General features: G+C 56.2%; 1 protein-coding gene across 10 annotated transcripts in view; it reads right to left on the bottom strand.

Annotated features, from left to right (window-relative positions):
* PPFIA4 (PTPRF interacting protein alpha 4) overlaps nt 1–18,536 on the bottom strand; it is a 166,066-nt gene that overhangs the window by 88,195 nt on the left and 59,335 nt on the right. For all 10 annotated transcript variants that reach the window (XM_073320166.1, XM_073320174.1, XM_073320175.1 and 7 more), the window contains one exon: nt 8,180–9,086. In XM_073320166.1, the coding sequence (XP_073176267.1) occupies nt 8,180–8,416 (237 nt within the window). In that variant the 5' untranslated portion in view covers nt 8,417–9,086. The remainder of the gene's footprint in view (nt 1–8,179; nt 9,087–18,536) is intronic.

The raw sequence follows: 18,536 nt of genomic DNA, 5'->3' as shown, positions 1-18,536 counted from the left end.
CCCGCTGGAGCTGTAAATCCACGGCTCTGCCAGCCTGGGGGGGAGAGCAGGTGCTAGCCCCGAGGCCGGGGGGGGGCGGGGTTCGGTTAGCGAGACCCAGGGTGCTGGAAGTCCAGGCACGAGGAACCGCTCCGAGCCGAAGGCAGCCGGGGAGCTGCTTCGCGTCAAGCCTGCCTCTCTGTGCAGGGGACGGAGCGCTGGGGCACTGGGGAAGGATCAGCGATGCACTCGGCAGGAGGAGGCATTTGGAGCTTGCAGAAATTCCCCATCTGCTGCGTGCGCTAATCGTTCCCCTTCCCAGGGTCGGAGGGAGCCAGCCCCATGGCTCGGACGGGGAGCCGCGAGCGGGCGCCCGCAGCGGGGGGACCCAGTGGACGAACCCGGAGGAGCGCACAGATGTACAGAGGCCCTTTGCAGTGACCTAGTTTGCTCTGCTTCGTTTGCATGTTCCCTGTGCGGAGACATGGAGGAGTCGGAATTGGAGCAAGAACTGCAAGTAAATCCGCACAGCCCCTTAATCCGGGAGTGGTTGCAGCAGCCTGTGGGGTGGGCAGCCCTCGCCATCAGGGTGACCTGGGATGCTCTCGCTCCAGCTGCCCACCATGGATGGACGCAGCGGCCCCTTGCCCAGCTGGGGGAGAGGGCACGGAGCCCAGGAGGAGTGTGATGGGGCATCACCCCACTCGTGTTTGGGGGCAGGACTTTGTTCAGCGGAGGATGGGGGCACAGCCTAGTGGGCATCTGTCTGGGCTGGGTCCCACAGGCCAGCTGGAGGTTTGCCAGGGTGGGGAGACAAAGGACCATGGGGCGCTGAGCTCAGGCAGTCAGCTGGAGGCAATCAGAGGCTGTGGTGAGCTAGTCCAGCTCTCGCTCCCCAGCCTGGCATGAAGCTCCAGGCTCCTGCGGGATCCAGGACCAGTCCAGCACCATGGAGCAGGGCCCTTCCCCAGAGGCATTTTCCTGTGTTTCTTCCGGGCATGCAGTACCCACTGAAGGGTGAGAGGTCCCTGTCTCTGCAAACTGTGAGCCAGCTGCCAGCCTCCAGCCCCGGCCCAAGCCTGTGGGGCAGCGTGGCCCTGGCTTAATCACACCAGGTTCAGCCAAGTTGCCTCCCCAGGATCTAAAGTCTTTGCTGAGACGGAGCCAAATCCCTGGCGCCGGGACTTCGGGGGCAGGAGGGGGAGGAGCATGAGGGTCAGGCATCCCGATGCTGAAAGAGAGCCAGTGAGGGGCCAAAATGTCTCAAGCCTCCCGGGCTCCCTGGCTGATCGGTGAGCTCCAGCCATGCAGGGCCCTCTGGCCCCACTCTCCCTGCCCTACACCTTGCGGCCAATGGGTCGGTCCCCAAGCTCCGCTCTCCACTCTCCCCAATGCACTGAGCACTGGTGGAAGAGGACCCATGAGCCTTCACACAGGCGAGACTCAGAGCCAAAGCCTGCCCCTCCACCGGGGCCGCTGACAGCCCTGCTCCGTGTGCATGGGCCAGGATGCCCAGGGGGTGTCAGCATCTCTCCCTGCAGGCAGGAGGTCAGAGCCAGGGCTCCTTTCCAGGGCTCCAGACCTTTAATAACTGGGAGTAGAACAGCCCCAGGTGCCCTGCAAAGAGAACAATCCCCCCTCACACGAGCGCTGCAGCAAGCCCTGTTCTCCGCTGGCACCCCCTCCCCTGACCCGCAGGCTGGGGCTGCTTCTAGGCGTCCAGCCCAGTCCCTGCGTCTGCTCCAGGCCAGAGAACAGATGGGCCCATGACAACATCCTGCGCCCAGCTCTGCAACCCAGAGAGCCGAGCCAGCGAGGCAGGAGGGGACAGGAGCGTGGAGGCAAAGGGGACCCAAGCAGGCTCCCCCGGCCACAGCTAGACTCTCTCCCTGGCCGAGATCTGAACAGCAGAAAGCAAACTCCTCCCTGACCCCGGCATGGCTCTGCAAGGTCCAGCCAAACATCCCTGCAGGGGAGGGGCCGTCCCTCCAGCCAGTGCTAGTGACTCTGCAAAGCCCAGCAGTGTCCAGACAGCTGCGCAGAGACCTTGCTGCCCCTCCCTGGTGCTTTTACGGCCTGTGGCTTCACAGACAGGAAACCCCTCCTGTACCGCACCAGGTCCGGGCCGAATGCTGGGAGGCGCTGAGCACGCACAGCCCCTGCTGACTGCAGCATCTCCCAGAGCCGGCCTGGCCAACGCTAGCAGCAGGCCCCCGGGGGTGCCGAGGGTCGTGTGCTTTGAGACCCGCCATGCACATGGGTGGCTGGGCCCGTTGTTTGTGACTGGTTTGGACAGCGCAGCAAGCTGGCTGAATGAGGGACATGGCCCGGCGTTCACCTTCCCTGGGGCAGCTCAGTCCATTAACACCCATTGGACACACCTGAACTCAAACCCGGCCACGGTTAGAAAGTGACAAGGTCCCAGTTCGGCCCAGGCTCCCCACGGCCTGCGAGCTGTCTGCCCACTGTGCACCCAGCTGCCAGGCACATCCCAGGACCCCTTGCCAGCTGTGCCCTCCAGTCACACCCGAACAGCGCTTGTTTGTGGGGCTCCCCATCCCAATAACTCCCACCCATCCCTGGGATACAGGCATGTTCTATACAGCTCACCATGCTGCGTGGGCATGTTCCAATCCCACCTGCCTGCCGTGTCATCCAGATCAGGCTTATGATGTCCCACGATGCCCCCCAAGGCCCACGCACAGCCCACTATCGCCCTCACACCACGCTGGCAAAGCCTGCCCGTCACTGCCACGCTGCCCAGGACTCTGGCTATGCCAGAGCACAGGGTGAATCCCAGTGCGACCCGCCACTCTGTCCTCAACACGTCCTGCAAAAACCAACCCTTGGTGCTGCCCTTTGCCCGGACACCTCCCGGCAGAGCCGGCCTGCCACGCTGGCCAGGGTATCAGCTGATCTGGCGTACAGCTCAAAGCACGTGTAGATCAGCCGCCGTGCTGCCAAGAGCTCTGGGCATGAGCTTTCTCGACGTGAATTTAAATGAAATAACAACAAGCAACAGTAGCCCAGCTGGGACGTGGTCAGCGGGTGAGCGGAACCCAGCTCGGAAAGGGTTAAGCAGCTCCCCTCAGCAGGCAGCAAAGGAATCAGACAAACTGACTGAGCAGCTCAGACTCCAGCTGACTGCAGGCCAGTGCCCTTCACCAGTGGAGCAACGGTTCAACCCTTCACAGCACCTGCCAGCCGCCTCCGGGAACTTGACTAGCCTGGAGCACCACCTACCGGCATTAACCGCCTATTGCAATAGCCCAGGCCGCATCCAGAATGCAGCTACGTGGCTTTTCCGTGAGCATCATCACCCCACTGCTTTAGAGCAGCTGCCAGCCACGCCCGAGGGCGAACAGCCACAGAGATGGAGTTTGGGCAGCGCTCAGCACCCACAAGAAGGGTGGAGCCCCCTGAGATCAGGAGTCAGAGCTGGATGTTTTTGAGGGGTGATCCCTGCTGAAGGCAGGGGTGGGGGGTGCAGTTTTCCAGGCTGTGAACTGGTCCTTGCTGCTTCCGGACCACCTGAGAACCTGCCATGCCCTCCTTCCCTCCCAAGTTTACGTGGCCCGAGGGCGCGGTGAGGAGGGATTAACAGTGCGGTGCTGGCAGGCCAGATGCCAGCTCATGCCAAGGGCCCCATGCCTCAGTGGCCCACTGACAGACACCTCAGGGGCAGTGTGGACCACCAGACAGGAGACAGCCGTCAGCGAGTGTGAAGGGCTGGGCTCCAAAGAAGGTTGAGTTTCACCGCTCTGTATCCCGCGTGACAGGAACAGTCCTCGGTAGCCGGAGAAGGCCAAGCCCAGGGCCCCTGCTCTGCTCTAGGATGGGAGGGGAGGCTACTTTCTTGTGTGTCTAGGCAGAGCCTAAGCCACCCCCGAAGGATGCAGAGCACGGCTCCCCCTCCCCCTGCAGCAGTGCTCTGGCCGGCCAAGGAGGAGATGCTCTGCTCCCCACTGGAGATCAGGGGAGGGTGAGGTGCAGAGGCTCCCAGTGACAGGCTGGGCAGAGAGAATCACGCGGAAACCCCGCAGCGGGCAGGGAACAGCCCTGAGACCAGCCAGGGAGCAGAGAGGCCGCAGGCCAGGATCCCCAGAACCCTGGAGCTGTGGCCCAATTAGGAGACAAGGGTGGTTAACACCCCCACACGCTTCGTAACAGCACCCCCATCCCAGCACCCGAACCAACCCTGAGCCCTGCCTACGAGTGCCCCAGAGAATCCCGGGCGGAGTCTCTCCCTCAGCCTCGGGGGGTGCTGCAGAGGGCACGGCCAGGCCCCCTGGGCTGGACAGGCAGGAGCGGGAGCTGGGCTGGGCTCCGATAGTGCAGGTTGCCACCCACGCTCGGCAGCACCGTTCAGATTGCCCGGCTGCGCTGTGTGGGAAGCACCCCCCTAACGCCACTACGCCTGGCTTTCCAGCAATTTGAACTTCAACTCTCCCAGCACGAGGGGCCCAGGGCAGAGCTCAGCACTGGCAACTGAGAGAACAACCAGGGGGGCCTTCTCCCGCCCAACAGAACAGCCATAGATCCACGGACATCGCACGGCATCCCGTGCAAAGGGAGAAATCCGCAATGGGACAGCAGGACCTCATGGCATCCCCCCAGACCTCCATCTACACCAGAGCACAGGCAAGGCCTAGCAGGCCTGACGCACTGTCAAGGAGATGCTGCCACACAGATGCAGGTGCCGGAGGGACAGTGTCACGGTCTGTGTTTCTCAGTCACACCCAGGGTCTGATCGTGAGGGGTGCTCAGCACCTGTGCCTCCCACTGAGGTCACGTCTCAGGATCAGGCCCAAAATAAAGAAAAATAAACCACTTGTCCCCATTGCATGTGTTCAGGAGGTGGAGAGGTCAGGGGTAGGGGAGCAAGGTTTGTGTTCATTCACCCGCCCGGGTAACGCAGGGCCATGGAAGGAAGGCCTACTGGGTGACCTCAGGTCAGTCATTGCCCCTCTGTGCCTCAGTTTCCCCATCTGTACAACAGGGATAATAGTGCTGGCCTCCTTTGGAGAGCGCTTTGAGTTCTATTGGTGAAAAGGACGATAAGAAGAACCACGTCCCCATTTCCTCTTCCAGGGAGTGCAGAAGTGTGGGGGCCACTGGTGGGAAGCAGGTGAGCAGGAGCCCAAGAGGAGAAGCTGTTGGGACCCTGTCATGGTGCACAGCCATAATCTGGAAACCAGGTACGGACTGACACACACCTGGAACCCAGCAGAGCCAGGACAGCTGGGGTCAGGAACCCCCTAGTGTTCCCGAAACATCACCCAGGACCTAAGCCCTAGTTGTGCTGTTAGGTGGAAGATACCCTGACAGCATTTCCCCAGGTGTGGAGTGGCGTTTCCAGCTGACAGAGCCCCGGGATGTTCTAACCTGGCTAACCATGGACCTAATGCCCCAAGCTCCAGAGGTGCTGCCTCTGAAGCCAGGGGGAACGGCAGACCCCGCAAAGATCCAGTCATTACGTCATTAGCTTGGCTCACCTTGGCTGTCCATTGTGGCACAGTGCCTGGGCTCCAGCAGAGACAGTGCCCTCCTGAGCCGACGGGGAGACGCCAAGGGGTCTAGTGGTTAGAGCAGGGGACTGGAGCCAGGAAGTCTGACAATTCAGCCACTGACCACCGAGGGCAAACCACATTGTTCTCTGTGCCTCAGTTTGACCACCAGCTGCTACCTCCCTCCCAGGAATGTAGGGGAAGGTTAGCCCACGGGCTTGGCTACACATACGCTTAGTTCGCAGCAAGCTGGGGTGCAAATCTACCCCCACACTAGCCTGCTGCGAGCTAAGTGTCCGTGTGGACCCTGCAGCCGCAGTTCCCTAGTGCGCTTTAAAACTACCCCGCTTTGCAACGGGCCATGCTTTGGAGTTATAACACACTGGCCCAGAGGCCATCCTGCTCCCAGGGCAGGGAACGTGCTCCTGGGTTCCACCGGCGAAGCAGCGCTATTGCCCGTTCAAACTGCCCTCTCAGGATTATCCTAAACATCTTGAGGCGTCAGCCAGCATGTTAGATCCCCAGTCAGGGGTGACAAGTTCCTCACCCAGCCCCAAAGGTCCCTGTCCAGCCACCCCCAGAGCCCTGCCAAACATACCATCCGACATCAGGGGAGTCAAACACCAGCCAGACCAGCAGGCTGCGTGAGGGGCCATCAGCCAAGGACCAAGCTTCATTTTCTTCCTCCTCAGACCATGCATATTAACCACTGTTCTCTCTTGCCAACATTTTGCTTGATCTTCTCATTTCTATAACCCAGGATCTGCAGCCAGGACTCACTGCACCGCACACCTCATTATGCCCCAAGATTTAAAGTCATCTGGTGGCAGATGGCCAATTTCTTTTGCCTGGACCAGCAGCCCCCCTGTGTACTGTATGTGCGGTGTGCCCAGCAGAACAATTGCTATCGGGTCATAAGGAGAGGGCCACTGGACTGGCAATCCGGAGACCTGGGTTCTATTCCCAACTCGGTCACTGGCCTGCTGGTTGGCCTTGAGCAAGTCACGTCACCGCTCTGTGCCTCGGTTTCCCCACTTGCACAATGGAGATTAACGATACCAACCTGATTTGTAAAGCGCTTTGATAACTATGAACAGAAAGGGCAATAAAAGAGCTGGGTGTTGATATTAAATATATATTTGGGGCCTACAAAAATATCCACGAACCATATTTATCTCCCTGACACGCCTGCGTTTTTGTGAGACTCTTGCCTTTTAACCAGCCATGTTAATGAACTGAGTGAGACCCCAGGGAGGACGTCTGATCAGTCCGCGGCTCAGGGAGAATTTGGTTAGAACGCTCTGAATTCGGCGCTCAGGTCCCAGCGCAATGGAGGCAGCGCGGCCTAGTGGACAGAGCACTGGGCTGGGACTCAGAAGACTTTGGTTCCACCAGTGCCAGCAGCTCCAGCAATGTGCTGCAGACACAGCTCCCCTGCAGGCTGGCGGGGACCGCGGGTAGTGACGAAGCCCTGCACCACCGGGCTCCCGCCCGGCCATGCTCAGTTCCAGCCAGCCCACAGGCTTCACGCTCTTTGGGGCATTTGATTAAAACGGGGACACCTGCCAAGCGGCTAAACCCTCAGCTAGTGGCCGAGCTGGCCCAACGGCGAGGGCAAAGCTGGGGGTCACGGCAGCCAAGTCTCTGGGCTCGTGAGCACAGCTGGCCCCTCACGCCCCTCGCTGCCCTGTGCTGAGGGCGTGACGTGCCTCTGAGGCTCAGCACCAGCGCCCCGCCCCACCCCTCCCCCGTTCAGAGGAGCGATAAATGGCACTTCTGAGGAGCCCGTAGTATCTGATCACCTCCCAATCTTTACCCTCACACTCCCGCTGTGGGAGGCAGGGCTATTATCCCCATTGTACAGATGGGAGCTAAGGCCAGAGAGGCTAAGGGACTCACCCAAGGGCACACAGGGAGTCTGCGGCAGAGCAGGGGTTTGAACCCAGTTCTCCCAAGTCAGCGCCCTAACCACTGGGCCATCCTGCCTCCCTCGGGATGGGAAAGGCTGTGAGCAGGAGAACACGAACGTTTGCTCTCCAAACCTCAGTAGCTCCGGTTCAGGGATACACGACCCAAAGCTGGGACCCAGCTGTTGGGACTAGGACAGCAGAATCCGCCCTCCCCACCCGCAGAGTCTCCAGGAGGCCATCAGCGGGGAGCCACCTGCGCTGGGGAACTTACAGGCCGGGCAGCGCGGGTCTGAGGAAGGGTTATAATGAACGTGAACGGCCCCACTGAGCGGGCAGCTGGCCTTCGCCTTCAGGGACATCTCTTTAGCCCCGTTGAGGCCAGTACGTCCAAAAGGGGCCTCGATTCCCAGGTGTCCAACCTCACCCACCTAACACGTGATTTGCCGGGGTGCTGAGCCACCGTCACTACAGCTGCAGACAATGGGATCTGCGGGTGCTCAGCACTTTGGAAGTATCAGGCCCAAGGGGTCAGAAGTCAGACACTCGGAATGAGAGGCCGCTTCTGGCAGAGCTGCATTTCCTGGCTCCATCCTGGCTTTAAGCACCAGGCTGTCAGGTTTGCAGCAGCCCAAACCGGGCTAGCCTGGACGCTCGCTGTACAGCAGTGCTAGCAAGGAGCCTGGAGAAATCCCGAAGACATCTACCCTATTCCCACAGCCCTGCCAAGGTCCCCAGCCCTGGCCCTCCCTCGTCCCGGCAGAGCTCCGGAGCTGCTCTCCTTACCTGCGGGAGGGCAGAATTGAGTTGCCTCTGCAGCTGGTCTCGCTCATGCCCAGTCTCCTGTAACCGACTTTGGGTCAAGGCCAGAGTCTCCCGGGTCTCCCGCAGCGTTTCCAGCAGCTTGTCTCGCTCGTCCAGCATGTTCACCATTAGCTGCTCGAAGTTGGCCTCCGAGTCGGGGCCCTGCTGGGACCCCAGGGGGTCGCCCTCGTTGATGGTGGGCATCACCTCGCACATCATGGTGGTGGTGGTGGCTCGTTTCAGCCACGCGCCAGTCGCCAGAGAGGCTAATTTGCCTCGCCTAGGGGTTTGCTTAGACGACCTCCTCGGGGTCTCTCTTGGGCTGTAGATCGGTCGGACAGCAGATCACATCGCTACAGCTGCCCGCGGCCCATTGCAGCGAGCGTCAGAGACCGGCAGCTTGGGACAGGGTGCAGGCTCCCCCATGCCTGCTCTCACCTCGCAGCCCCGAATCATTGGTTAAGCTGAACCTTGCACTGCTGAGATCAGCGTCCCCTGCTCCATGGGCTACACGGTGTCCTTTAAACCAATAAGGCCCCCGAAGAGACGACCGCCTCTGGCTCTCTGCGGTTCATTCCAATCAGCCACCCAGACAGCTTCGTAGCCCACAGATGAGTGGATCCCATCTGACGCAGCGCATGGATGCCAGAGCACAGCAAAGCCATGGGCTCAGAGAGGAACGCGGCGCCCTTCCAGCACGCACCTCTTCAGGGACCCCGCAAAGCCAGTAGTACTAGGAGGGGTTGGGGGACTTTTCACCTGCCTGGGCATGGTGAACGAGAATCAGTCTGTTGGAAGAAATGGAGGCTGAGCGATGCACTTTGCAGTGAGCGAGATACTCCCCAAGCCTCTGCCCCACGGAGCTGCGCTTGCGATCCAGGTCTGTGACCTACGGGAAAAGAGACACAGTGAAACACTTCCCACCTGCGTGCGGCTGCTTCCCCAGGCTCCTACCCGCCCCATGGGCTGGGATCTGCCAGCACACTCCTTCACAAACATCCAGCCAGCACCGAGGCACGGCATCAGCCCCTCCAGACAGCGGGAGAGCCAGATTAGATTCTCGCTTATAGTACTCGCAAAAAGAAAAGGAGTACTTGTGGCACCTTATAGTACTGGAGCACGTAGGAGCCCCCGTCCCAGACCAGGAGCCCATTACGCCAGGCGCTGTACATTAAGCTTCTCCGCCTCCACAAACGGGTGCTAGTGAACCGCCCTCCCAGCAGCCTCCCTCCAAGGTCTCTAGCCTGCGTCCTTATCGCCATGGGATCTAAGTGCAAGCCTTGTAGGGTAGGTCAGGATTCAGGAACCTGCTGGCCCACAGGAGGCCAGCGGCATGGCTCCGTGCTCTCCTGTGCTGGCCCAGGGAAGCATCATCTACCAGCTGCTCCCCCCCCCCCCGCGCTGCGGCTGTACTCACAAACATCCAGGGGGATGTGAACATTGCGTGAAACCAAATTTACGCACACAGGCATCATGGGACCATCCCACACACCAGCCCCACCTGCGTCTGAGTCCCTAAAGTACCAGGCTCTGGGAGAGGGGGAATCTCCCCAGAGAAACAGGCCACATTACCCCATTTCTCCCTCAGATGAAGTGCAGCAGAGGAAAATGGATCCCAGAGAGGAGCTGGAAGGCAGGGTGCTGCCGACCCCATCTTCAGGATGCAGCATGTGCCTTGTCGGTGTCTGTCTGCGTGCTGGCTGGACTATCCCAGCTCAGTGGGAGCTCTGGCCAGGGACCGCTGGCTCCCAGGGGCTGCAGAATTGGAGCTGCTCCAAGGCAGTTGTCTCTAGCTCTAGCGGCAGGCTGTGCTCATGCTCGGTGCCGTTGGGAAGCCAGGGCTCCGGGCCCAGTGATCAGCCAGATAATTTCCTCTGATTGTCAGGACTCTCTCCCTGTCGCCTGCCTGCCTCCCCCCGGCCTCTCCCAGCAGCTGTCAGGAGTGCACTGGCAGGGGCTTGCAGCCACGTGGCTGCCAGGCCAAATATAGCAATGAATCACAAAGGGCGATTTGGTGAGCAGCATCTCCAGCCCTGCTCGGGGCAGGTGCCTCCCCCGACCATACAGCAGCTGGGAGAACTGGAGGTTGGCACCCACCTGGGGAATCTGAGACCCAACCCCTCCTTTCTCTGAAAACCCAGGTGCAGAGGGATCCCCTCTCGGATGCACTCCCTGTGCACTGCTCTGAAACGAAGGGGGTGGTTCCTGGCTCGCAGACCGCAATAAAGCCACAGCATTGCCCCTGGCTTCAGTGGGATTGCCAGGAAAGTGAGATCAGAGTCTGGCCCTGGGCATGCAAAGGGCTAAGAGAGAAGGCGAAGTTGCTCCTTCCGTAGCAACCCTTGTAGCCAGTGCCAGGAAATCGGCAGAGGAGAGAGAGCTGCATCTGCCAGCTGGTGGCAACATACGTCATCCCGGCTCAGACCAAAGGCCCATCCAGCCCAGGACCCTGCCGATGGGCTTCAGTGGTGCTGGGCAAGGCGAACACCCCTGCTCCCAAGGTGTTGGCATTTGCTCAATGTTCTGCGGAGCCAGGGGGGCTGTGGACTGGTCACTGTTAAGCAGCGGTCCTGTCCGGAGAGTTACTCGGGCTGCTTGGTCACAACGCCACTGAAATCTGAGCGGTTGCCCCTCTGTTCACACCAAGCGACGGCCGGGCCATATTTCAGCGTGTGACATTGCGAGCTCACCCTGAGATCTGGCCCAGCCTCACCTCTGTCCTGCCAGAGGGGCAGTCAGGCCGATATGTACAAATCTGTTCCTGGCCCGTGGCACTCAGGCGTGTCACCAAGACCTTGATTCCTGGCAGCATGGGCCCGTGCGCTGGGTGGGTAAAAGAGGGGAGACTCTCGAAAGGGATGAGTGGAGACAGGATCCCTGCCAGGGTTTGGGGGTGGGGGGAGGGCCAATTACCTATGATGTCGCCTAATGCAGCACATGGGGTAAATTCCCCTCTGGACCCCAAGACAGGCAGTTACAGCCCAAAGCCTGGATTTTCAGTCACTCCCTGTCCTGCACAGTGGGCCTCAGCTACTTTCATCCAACAGATCCCTTTGCACAAGAGAGATCAATGGGACACCAGAACTGCCTGGCAGGATGAGACCAGGGGTCCATCTAGTCTACAGCTTTGTTTCAGAGAAAGGTGCATGGAACCCCCTTGTAGAGAATTATGGAATAACCTGCCACGAACTTCCTAATCCTTGGCAGTTAACGGTTGGATTATGCCCTGAAGCAGGAGGATTGATATCTCTCCTGATTCTTGTATCCTGCCTAACGTAGCTGGGGTGTTCTCATTATCCACAGAAACATCCAATCCCCGCTTTGAATCCTACTAAACTCTTCGCTTCTAAGTATATCTTATGGCAATGAGTTCCACAGGTTAGTGATGTGCTCCGTGAAAAAGTATTTCCATTCATCAGCGTCAAGTGCGCTGTTTTTCCAATTTCATAGAGAATTCCCTTGTTCTTGTAGGAGGAGAAGGTGCATGGCAGTGCATTCAGCCCCCTGCTGCATTGGGCCCTTTGCCAACCAAAGGCCATTTTGAGCTTTAACCTCAGTATGGCTGTGTAGCTCTTTATATTGCTCACTGCTCTGCAATGGCTAATTTCCTTTCGGGTGCCCTTTTAAAGGGACAGTCAAGGAGACAGAGGTAGGGGCAGAGAAGCAGAGGCAGATGAGTAGTGGTGGAGGACAGAGACTGAGGGCCAAGGGTGGTTTTGGCGACTCCCTTTCTTCCCCCTGGCAGGCGGACATGCCCTGCTCTGCCCCTCCAGCTCTGATGACTCTGGGCACGGCTACAAATCTTCTTTTCAAAATACTAAATCAGCTGAACCAACATTAACTAAAAAGCAGCAAATTGATCCCAAGGGGGAAAAAAATGGTTGATAAAACATAGCCTAGCCTCACTCTCTCTGCAGAGGCCTGGGGCTTTAGTGGGGCAGAGAGCCTGAAACACTCCATGACATCAGGTATCCGGCAGGTCTCTGCACTTAGCCCTGAGTAAATAGCTTGTCTGTGCCCTGGAGCCTGAAATCAATAGCAATTCGAGAGAGAAGACCCTGCCTCCTATGCCCGCCCGTTCCAATCTAACAGTCCTACACTGACGCTTCCCCGCCATCACCAATGCTCTGTCCTTCCTCCTGATGCTGCTCTCGACTCAGGCGAGGGAACTAAGGGTGCGGGGGTTTTGCGCGGTGTCCCGGCTGCTGGCCCCGTGCCCAGGACTCTGCTCCCGGCCTGCATGTGGGGTCCTGGCTGCTGGCCCCAGCCCGGGACTCCACACCCAGCCTCGGCCCCCTCACCCCATCCGTGTCCCCTCTCCCGAAACCACAGCCCTGCTCCCGGCCCCAGCTCTAGGGGTGGCGGAGGGCGCAGACAGAGGTAAGCGGGGGGAGGCGCAGCTCAGCCCCCCCCCCACTCTAAAACCCATTCCAGCGCCACTGGCTCTCGGCCTCCTCCACCTATAGGGAACAGCCTCTCACCCCGTTCCAGCTCACTGGCCGCCTCCTCCGCACTGCACCGACAACTACATCACTCCCCCATCTGCCAGCAGCACAGAGCAAGGCTGGGAGCAGGGGGGCTGGAACAATTTGTATAGTGGGGGTGCTGAGAGCCATCGATCAAACTGCAAACCCTGGGTATAATGGAAAGCCCTTCAAGCCGGCAGCCCCAGAGCCAGCACCTATGGCCATGAGGGGTATCAGGAGCAAAGACTCATAAGGGATAGCCGGTTGGGCTTTTAGGTTGACCAGCTGGCGTCCACCTGAACCCACCTGGCTTATGGAAAGACATGACTGTCTATTTACACCCCTTATTAAAAACACTTCAAAATGAAACCAGGACGGCATAGCACCAAAACTAAGCTATTATTAATACCGTTCAACTAAACTGCCAACAAGCAATACAACCAGCGAATCAAGGGCAAATCAGTCAGTCAGTCTCTATACTGGTTTGGCATCAAGTCATCAAATTAGTTAAATCAAATGACTACAAAAAATAGCCAACCCTTCAAAATGCTAAAGCAGATTCGAAGGTGGTGGCTTTCCATTTGGTTATCATTCCAACTAAAGAATTCAATCACACCTAGAGTTTGAATCCAGTTAAGTAGCTTAATACGGAAACCAACTGTTTATCGAATACCTGGAGCACAACCTCGGAGTCCATTATAAAGCTTCCTTCATAGAATTCAACTCATGCAGCAGCTAACCCTTTCCGCCCGCAACAGAGAGATTATAACGCAGACGTGAACAGAGCACCCATGAGAAGCAGAAGTTTGACAACTTTTGTTTAGCAGAAATGACAGGTGACAATTTCAAATCTCTCAGAACTTTTAAACACAGAACAAAGCGATATGTTCATGGTGCGCTCACACACACACACACACAAGGGTTGCCAGGGGTCCAGTTTTTTACCACCACACACCAGCCATATTAAAACACATATTGTTTGCTTGCACTCAGTTTACTAAGTGATCCAGATCGTTCTGTGCCAGTGACCCGTTCTCTTCATTATTTACCACTCCCCAATGATGTGTCATCTGCAAACTTTATCAGTGATGATTTTACGTTTTCTTCCAGGTCGCTGACAAAAATATTTAATAGTGTAGGGCCAAGAACCAATCCCTGCGGGGACCACACTGGAAACAGACCGACCTCCTCAGCGACAATTCCCCATTTACAATTACATTTTGCGACCTAGCAGTTCACCAGTTTTTAATCCAGCGATGATTGATGTCGTAAGTAAACGTAAAAAGAAATCTTGGTGATTTGCATTGTTCCTTGGTGTAACTGCTAAGCCTCACCCATCACGTATGACAATTGCTTGCAGGCCTGTATTGGTGCGTTCAGTACATGCCCAGATCTCCGGCTGCATCTACACACAGTCGATGAACTGTTGACTGAATACTGACGTGGTCCTGGGTAAATGAATAAAGTGTTGATAGGTTAAGAGTAATCAAGTGTCCAGATCTGAGAAATACTGTCCAAGATCAGAGTAGCAGCCGTGTTAGTCTGTATTCGCAAAAAGAACAGGAGGACTTGTGGCACCTTAGAGACTAACAAATTTATTTGAGCATAAGCTTTTGTGAGCTACAGCTCACTTCATCGGATGCATTCAGTGGAAAATACAGTGGGGAGATTTATATACACAGAGAACATGAAACAATGGGTGTTACCATACACGTTGTAAGGAGAGTGATCACTTAAGATGAGCTAATAGGAAGATGAGGAACAGTCGGGGGAGGGGAATAAACATGGGGAAATAGTTAACTAAATACAGTTAACTTAGGCTTGAATAGAGACTGGGAGTGGATGGGTCATTACACAAAGTAAAACCATTTCCCCATGTTTATTCCCCCTCCACTGTTCCTCAGACCTTCTTGTCAACTGCTGGAAATGGCCCACCTTGATTATCACTACAAAAGGTTTTCTTCTCCGCCTCCCACGCCCCACCCCGCTCTCCTGCTGGTAATAGCTCATCTTAAGTGATCACTCTGGTTACAGTGTGTACGGTAACACCCATTGTTTCATGTTCTTTATGTATATAAATCTCCTCACTGTATTTTCCACTGAATGCATCCGATGAAGTGAGCTGTAGCCCACAAAAGCTTATGCTCAAATGAATGTGTTAGTCTCTAAGGTGCCACAAGTCCTCCTTTTCTTTTTGTCCAAGATCATTGTAAGAGCTGACCTGAAATAAATCTAGCATCAACTTAGAAAGCAAACGCTCCCAGGACTCAGTAAAAGGAGTTCTCCTATTCAATTCCATTCTAATATTGGCTGGAACACTTATACAGTTGCAAATCTAGTTGGTTAGATTTCAGCTTTACAAATCTATCTTGTCCCACGGAGAATTAATCAAACTGACCACCCCCACTTTCACACTTACAAAGTTTGACGCAAAAATCCTACAGAAATAGCTGACTGGAAAAACCAGTCACTCAATATCCATGAGCAAAATTAAAAATAACTTGGGTTCAGTTCCATCATGTGCACTTCCTTCTGAGAAATGAGGCATTTTACAGTCATTTTCCTATTTTGGAACTAGTCCATTGGTTAAGTGGCTTATTTTCTGGAATCTTCGTCTTCATAGAGAAAAATTACTTTAAAGCCTATTCAGATGAAATCCATTTAAGAAATAGACTCATAGACTTTAAGGCCAGAAGGGACCATCATGATCATCTAGTCTGACCTCCTGTAGGCCACAGAACCTCGCCCACCCCCTCCTGTAACAGACCCCTAACCTCTGGCTGAGTTACTGAACTCCTCAAATCAGGATTCAAAGAAGTCAAGTTACAGAGAATCCACCATTTAAACCTTCAGCTGACCTATGCCCCATGCTGCAGGGGAAGGAAAAAAACGCCGAGGGTCTCTGCCACTCTGACCTGGGGGAAAATTCCTTCCCAACCCCAAATATGGCGATCAGTTAGACCCTGAGCATATGGGCAAGACCCACCAGCCAGACACCTGGGAAAGAATCCTCTGTAGTAACTCAGAGCCCTCCCCAGTGTCCCGTCTCCAGCAATTGGAGATATTTGCTGCTATCAAAGACCGTCTCCATGCCCTTGTACGCAGTCTCATCACACCATCCCTTCCATAAACTTATCAAGCTCAGCCTTGAACCCAGTTAGGTTTTTTGCGTCCACTGTTCCTATAGGGTCTGTATTCCCACAGATGCTTTATCTCTCATAGCCGCATCCTCTGGTTTATACTGCAAGGTTCCCCAGCGTATAGCACTGCTTGTGAGTAAGATGCCCATGGGCGGTGGGGGGAAGCCAATGAGCAAGGAGCAGGCCAGCTGTTTCTGTCCCAGTTAAACGGGGAATGCTCAGGCCATCTAGTCACACATGGGAGAGGAGAACATGGAGCCAGGCAGCTCTCCCAGATCTTGGCTGGAGCAAAAGGACAGTTGTTTCTTTAACGTTCATCTACTCCTAATAAGCAGCTCCAGCACTATGCACCGACTTCCACCACATAAAAAGAGTCATGCCCGCCTGCCCATCTGACACCAATGACCTGTGCCCTTGAGAGAGTCCGAGCTTTCCCTGGGAGCTATGGGTAAGGCGGTGAGTCTGTCAAGGAGGTCATGGATTCTGGGACTTTCCGGGACTTCTGCAGCAACTGGTGCAGCTGGCCCGGGGGCCACCTGAGCAGCTCGGGTAGCCCCTGGAACAGCCACACCAGCTGCTGCTGGGGCAGATCTGAGAAATACTACCCCGCGCCTCCCCCTGCCCCCAAGCACTAGTGGTAGCCTTGGGCTGCACCCCCGAGCACCAGCGGCAGGCCTGGGCCTCATGCCACCACCCCACCCCCAGCACCTGGGCTGCCCCCTACCCCAAAGCACCCAGGGCACGCCTGGAGCCCCACTCCAGAACACTCAAGTTTTAGCCAGGGGTATATAGTACAAGTCATGGACAGGACACGGACCGTGAATTTTTGTTCATTGCCCGTGACCTGTCCGTGACTTTTATTAGAAATACCCATGACTAAATCTTAGCCTTAGCTATGAGTTACGGTCCCTGAAGCAAAGAAGTAAGAAAGAGAAGCAGCCACATGTTCCCATGGCAGCAATCTGGGCTGATTGACCCTTTCTCAAGGCAGCTGCCAGTCAGGGGAAAAGCCCAGGAGATTGTCCCCCGAAATGTGCCCACTGCAGTTGGAAGGATTTGCTATGAAATTGTTTAAAATCATTTGAAAAATCAGTGAACTATTTCCGGACTCTATGCTAACAGTGCCCCAAGCCTAACGCCACGTTAAATGGTGAAAGCAGGCATCTGGGTGGGCCTGCTACTCCCCCACCTCCTCCCAGGAGTCCAGCCAATTCGTGCCTGACCCCAACGCATCCATCAAAGGCTATGGGAATGGTGCTTCAGGAGGGTATGCACACTGGCCAAGGAAAAAAAAGCAGGCTACCAAGAGAGACCCAGCCATAAATCTGACTGGAGCTGTACTCAGGGCAAAATTTATCACAACTGCAAAGCAAAAAATCGCTTGGCTAAGCGGGAAAGTTACAGGATAAGCAGCGAGCTACGGGCTGACTGAGAGCATCAGGTGACCAGGCGGAGGACACCCTCCCCAGTTCTTCTAATGCACCTCAGTCCAGACCTGCAGCACTTTGTGCCAATCCTGGGTCCCTCCTAGCTCTCTGTTGCAGCCCTTGCTGCTAACCGCTGGCTGGGCCTCTCCTGCCCCACGCAGTTCTTAGCAAGAGACCAGGAGGCTGGCTCACTTGGGGGTCTGTACAGGAGGAGTCTTGTTACAATCCTCAGGGCTGAGTGCACCGCTCTCCACCTTTCGGTTTAGCCTTTCCTGGATGAATTACCCTACCAGAGCCTGGCCTCTTCTGACAGGGGCAGGAGAGGGGTGCTTTGGTCAAGACTGGATTCCACAGAATGAGATCCATATAGGATCCGGTGCGGGGCTGGAGGGGGGGGGGTTGTTTGTGTGAGTGGAAGGGGACAGAGATGACAGATGCGGCCCCTCCAGGGGAAGGAAAAAGATGTAAGAATTCAACGCCTCCCACCCCTCACCCTGGGATCTGTCTTTCCAGCCTCCAATTTCACGAGAAGGCTGCTAAAGTTTTCCCCGCTTACAGCCCAGTTCTGCTTCCCCGTACGGGGCGCTTCTCCCTCAGCTCTCCACAAATTCCTTCTTCCAGTACACAAATCCAGGCCGGTGAGAGATGGCGAGGTGGAGTAAGGACGGCAGGGCCACAACAGAGTGGCAGCCAGCTTATGGCCAATCCTGGCCTGGTGTGAATGGATGCAACCCCAGGAACACTGCAGCTGCTGCGTGTGGCCTGAACTGGGCCATGGGAAGGGTACGGGCTTCCTCAGCTGCCGCTGTGATACTCACAGCAAATGCCACTCCATTGCTCCAAGGAAAGACTTGTCCACACACACACACACACACACACACACACACACACACACACACCCACCCACCCTTTGGAACCCCCCGCCACAAGATGCCATGAAGGCCCAAAGCTTGGCAAGACTCAGAAAGGGTTTAGAAATTTCTGTAGTGACACAGGAGGCCCAGAGAGCAGTGGGAGAGTGCCTGAGGGGAAATATATAAGCTCAAGGCTAATTAAGGCGTAGCTCCCTGTAGACTAGGGAAGGTGGCTGCAGATTAATTGGAGCACCTGCAGTCAATTAAGGCCCTGTTAGGAACCTAATAAAACCCCCTGAGTCAGGCAGACAGAGGAGGAGGAAGAAGGAGAATAGACTAGAGCTTGGAGAGATTTGGAAGACCCAAGAACTAGAGTAAGGGAGACCCTGCCCAGCAGGACAGGGAAGACTCCCTTCCCCCCAACATCTAAGGACTGAGGGTAACCCCACCTA

The sequence above is a fragment of the Lepidochelys kempii genome, chromosome 21 (assembly GCF_965140265.1).
Source record: "Lepidochelys kempii isolate rLepKem1 chromosome 21, rLepKem1.hap2, whole genome shotgun sequence".
Taxonomy (NCBI): domain Eukaryota; kingdom Metazoa; phylum Chordata; order Testudines; family Cheloniidae; genus Lepidochelys; species Lepidochelys kempii.
This window is presented reverse-complemented; position numbering and strand designations above follow the sequence as displayed.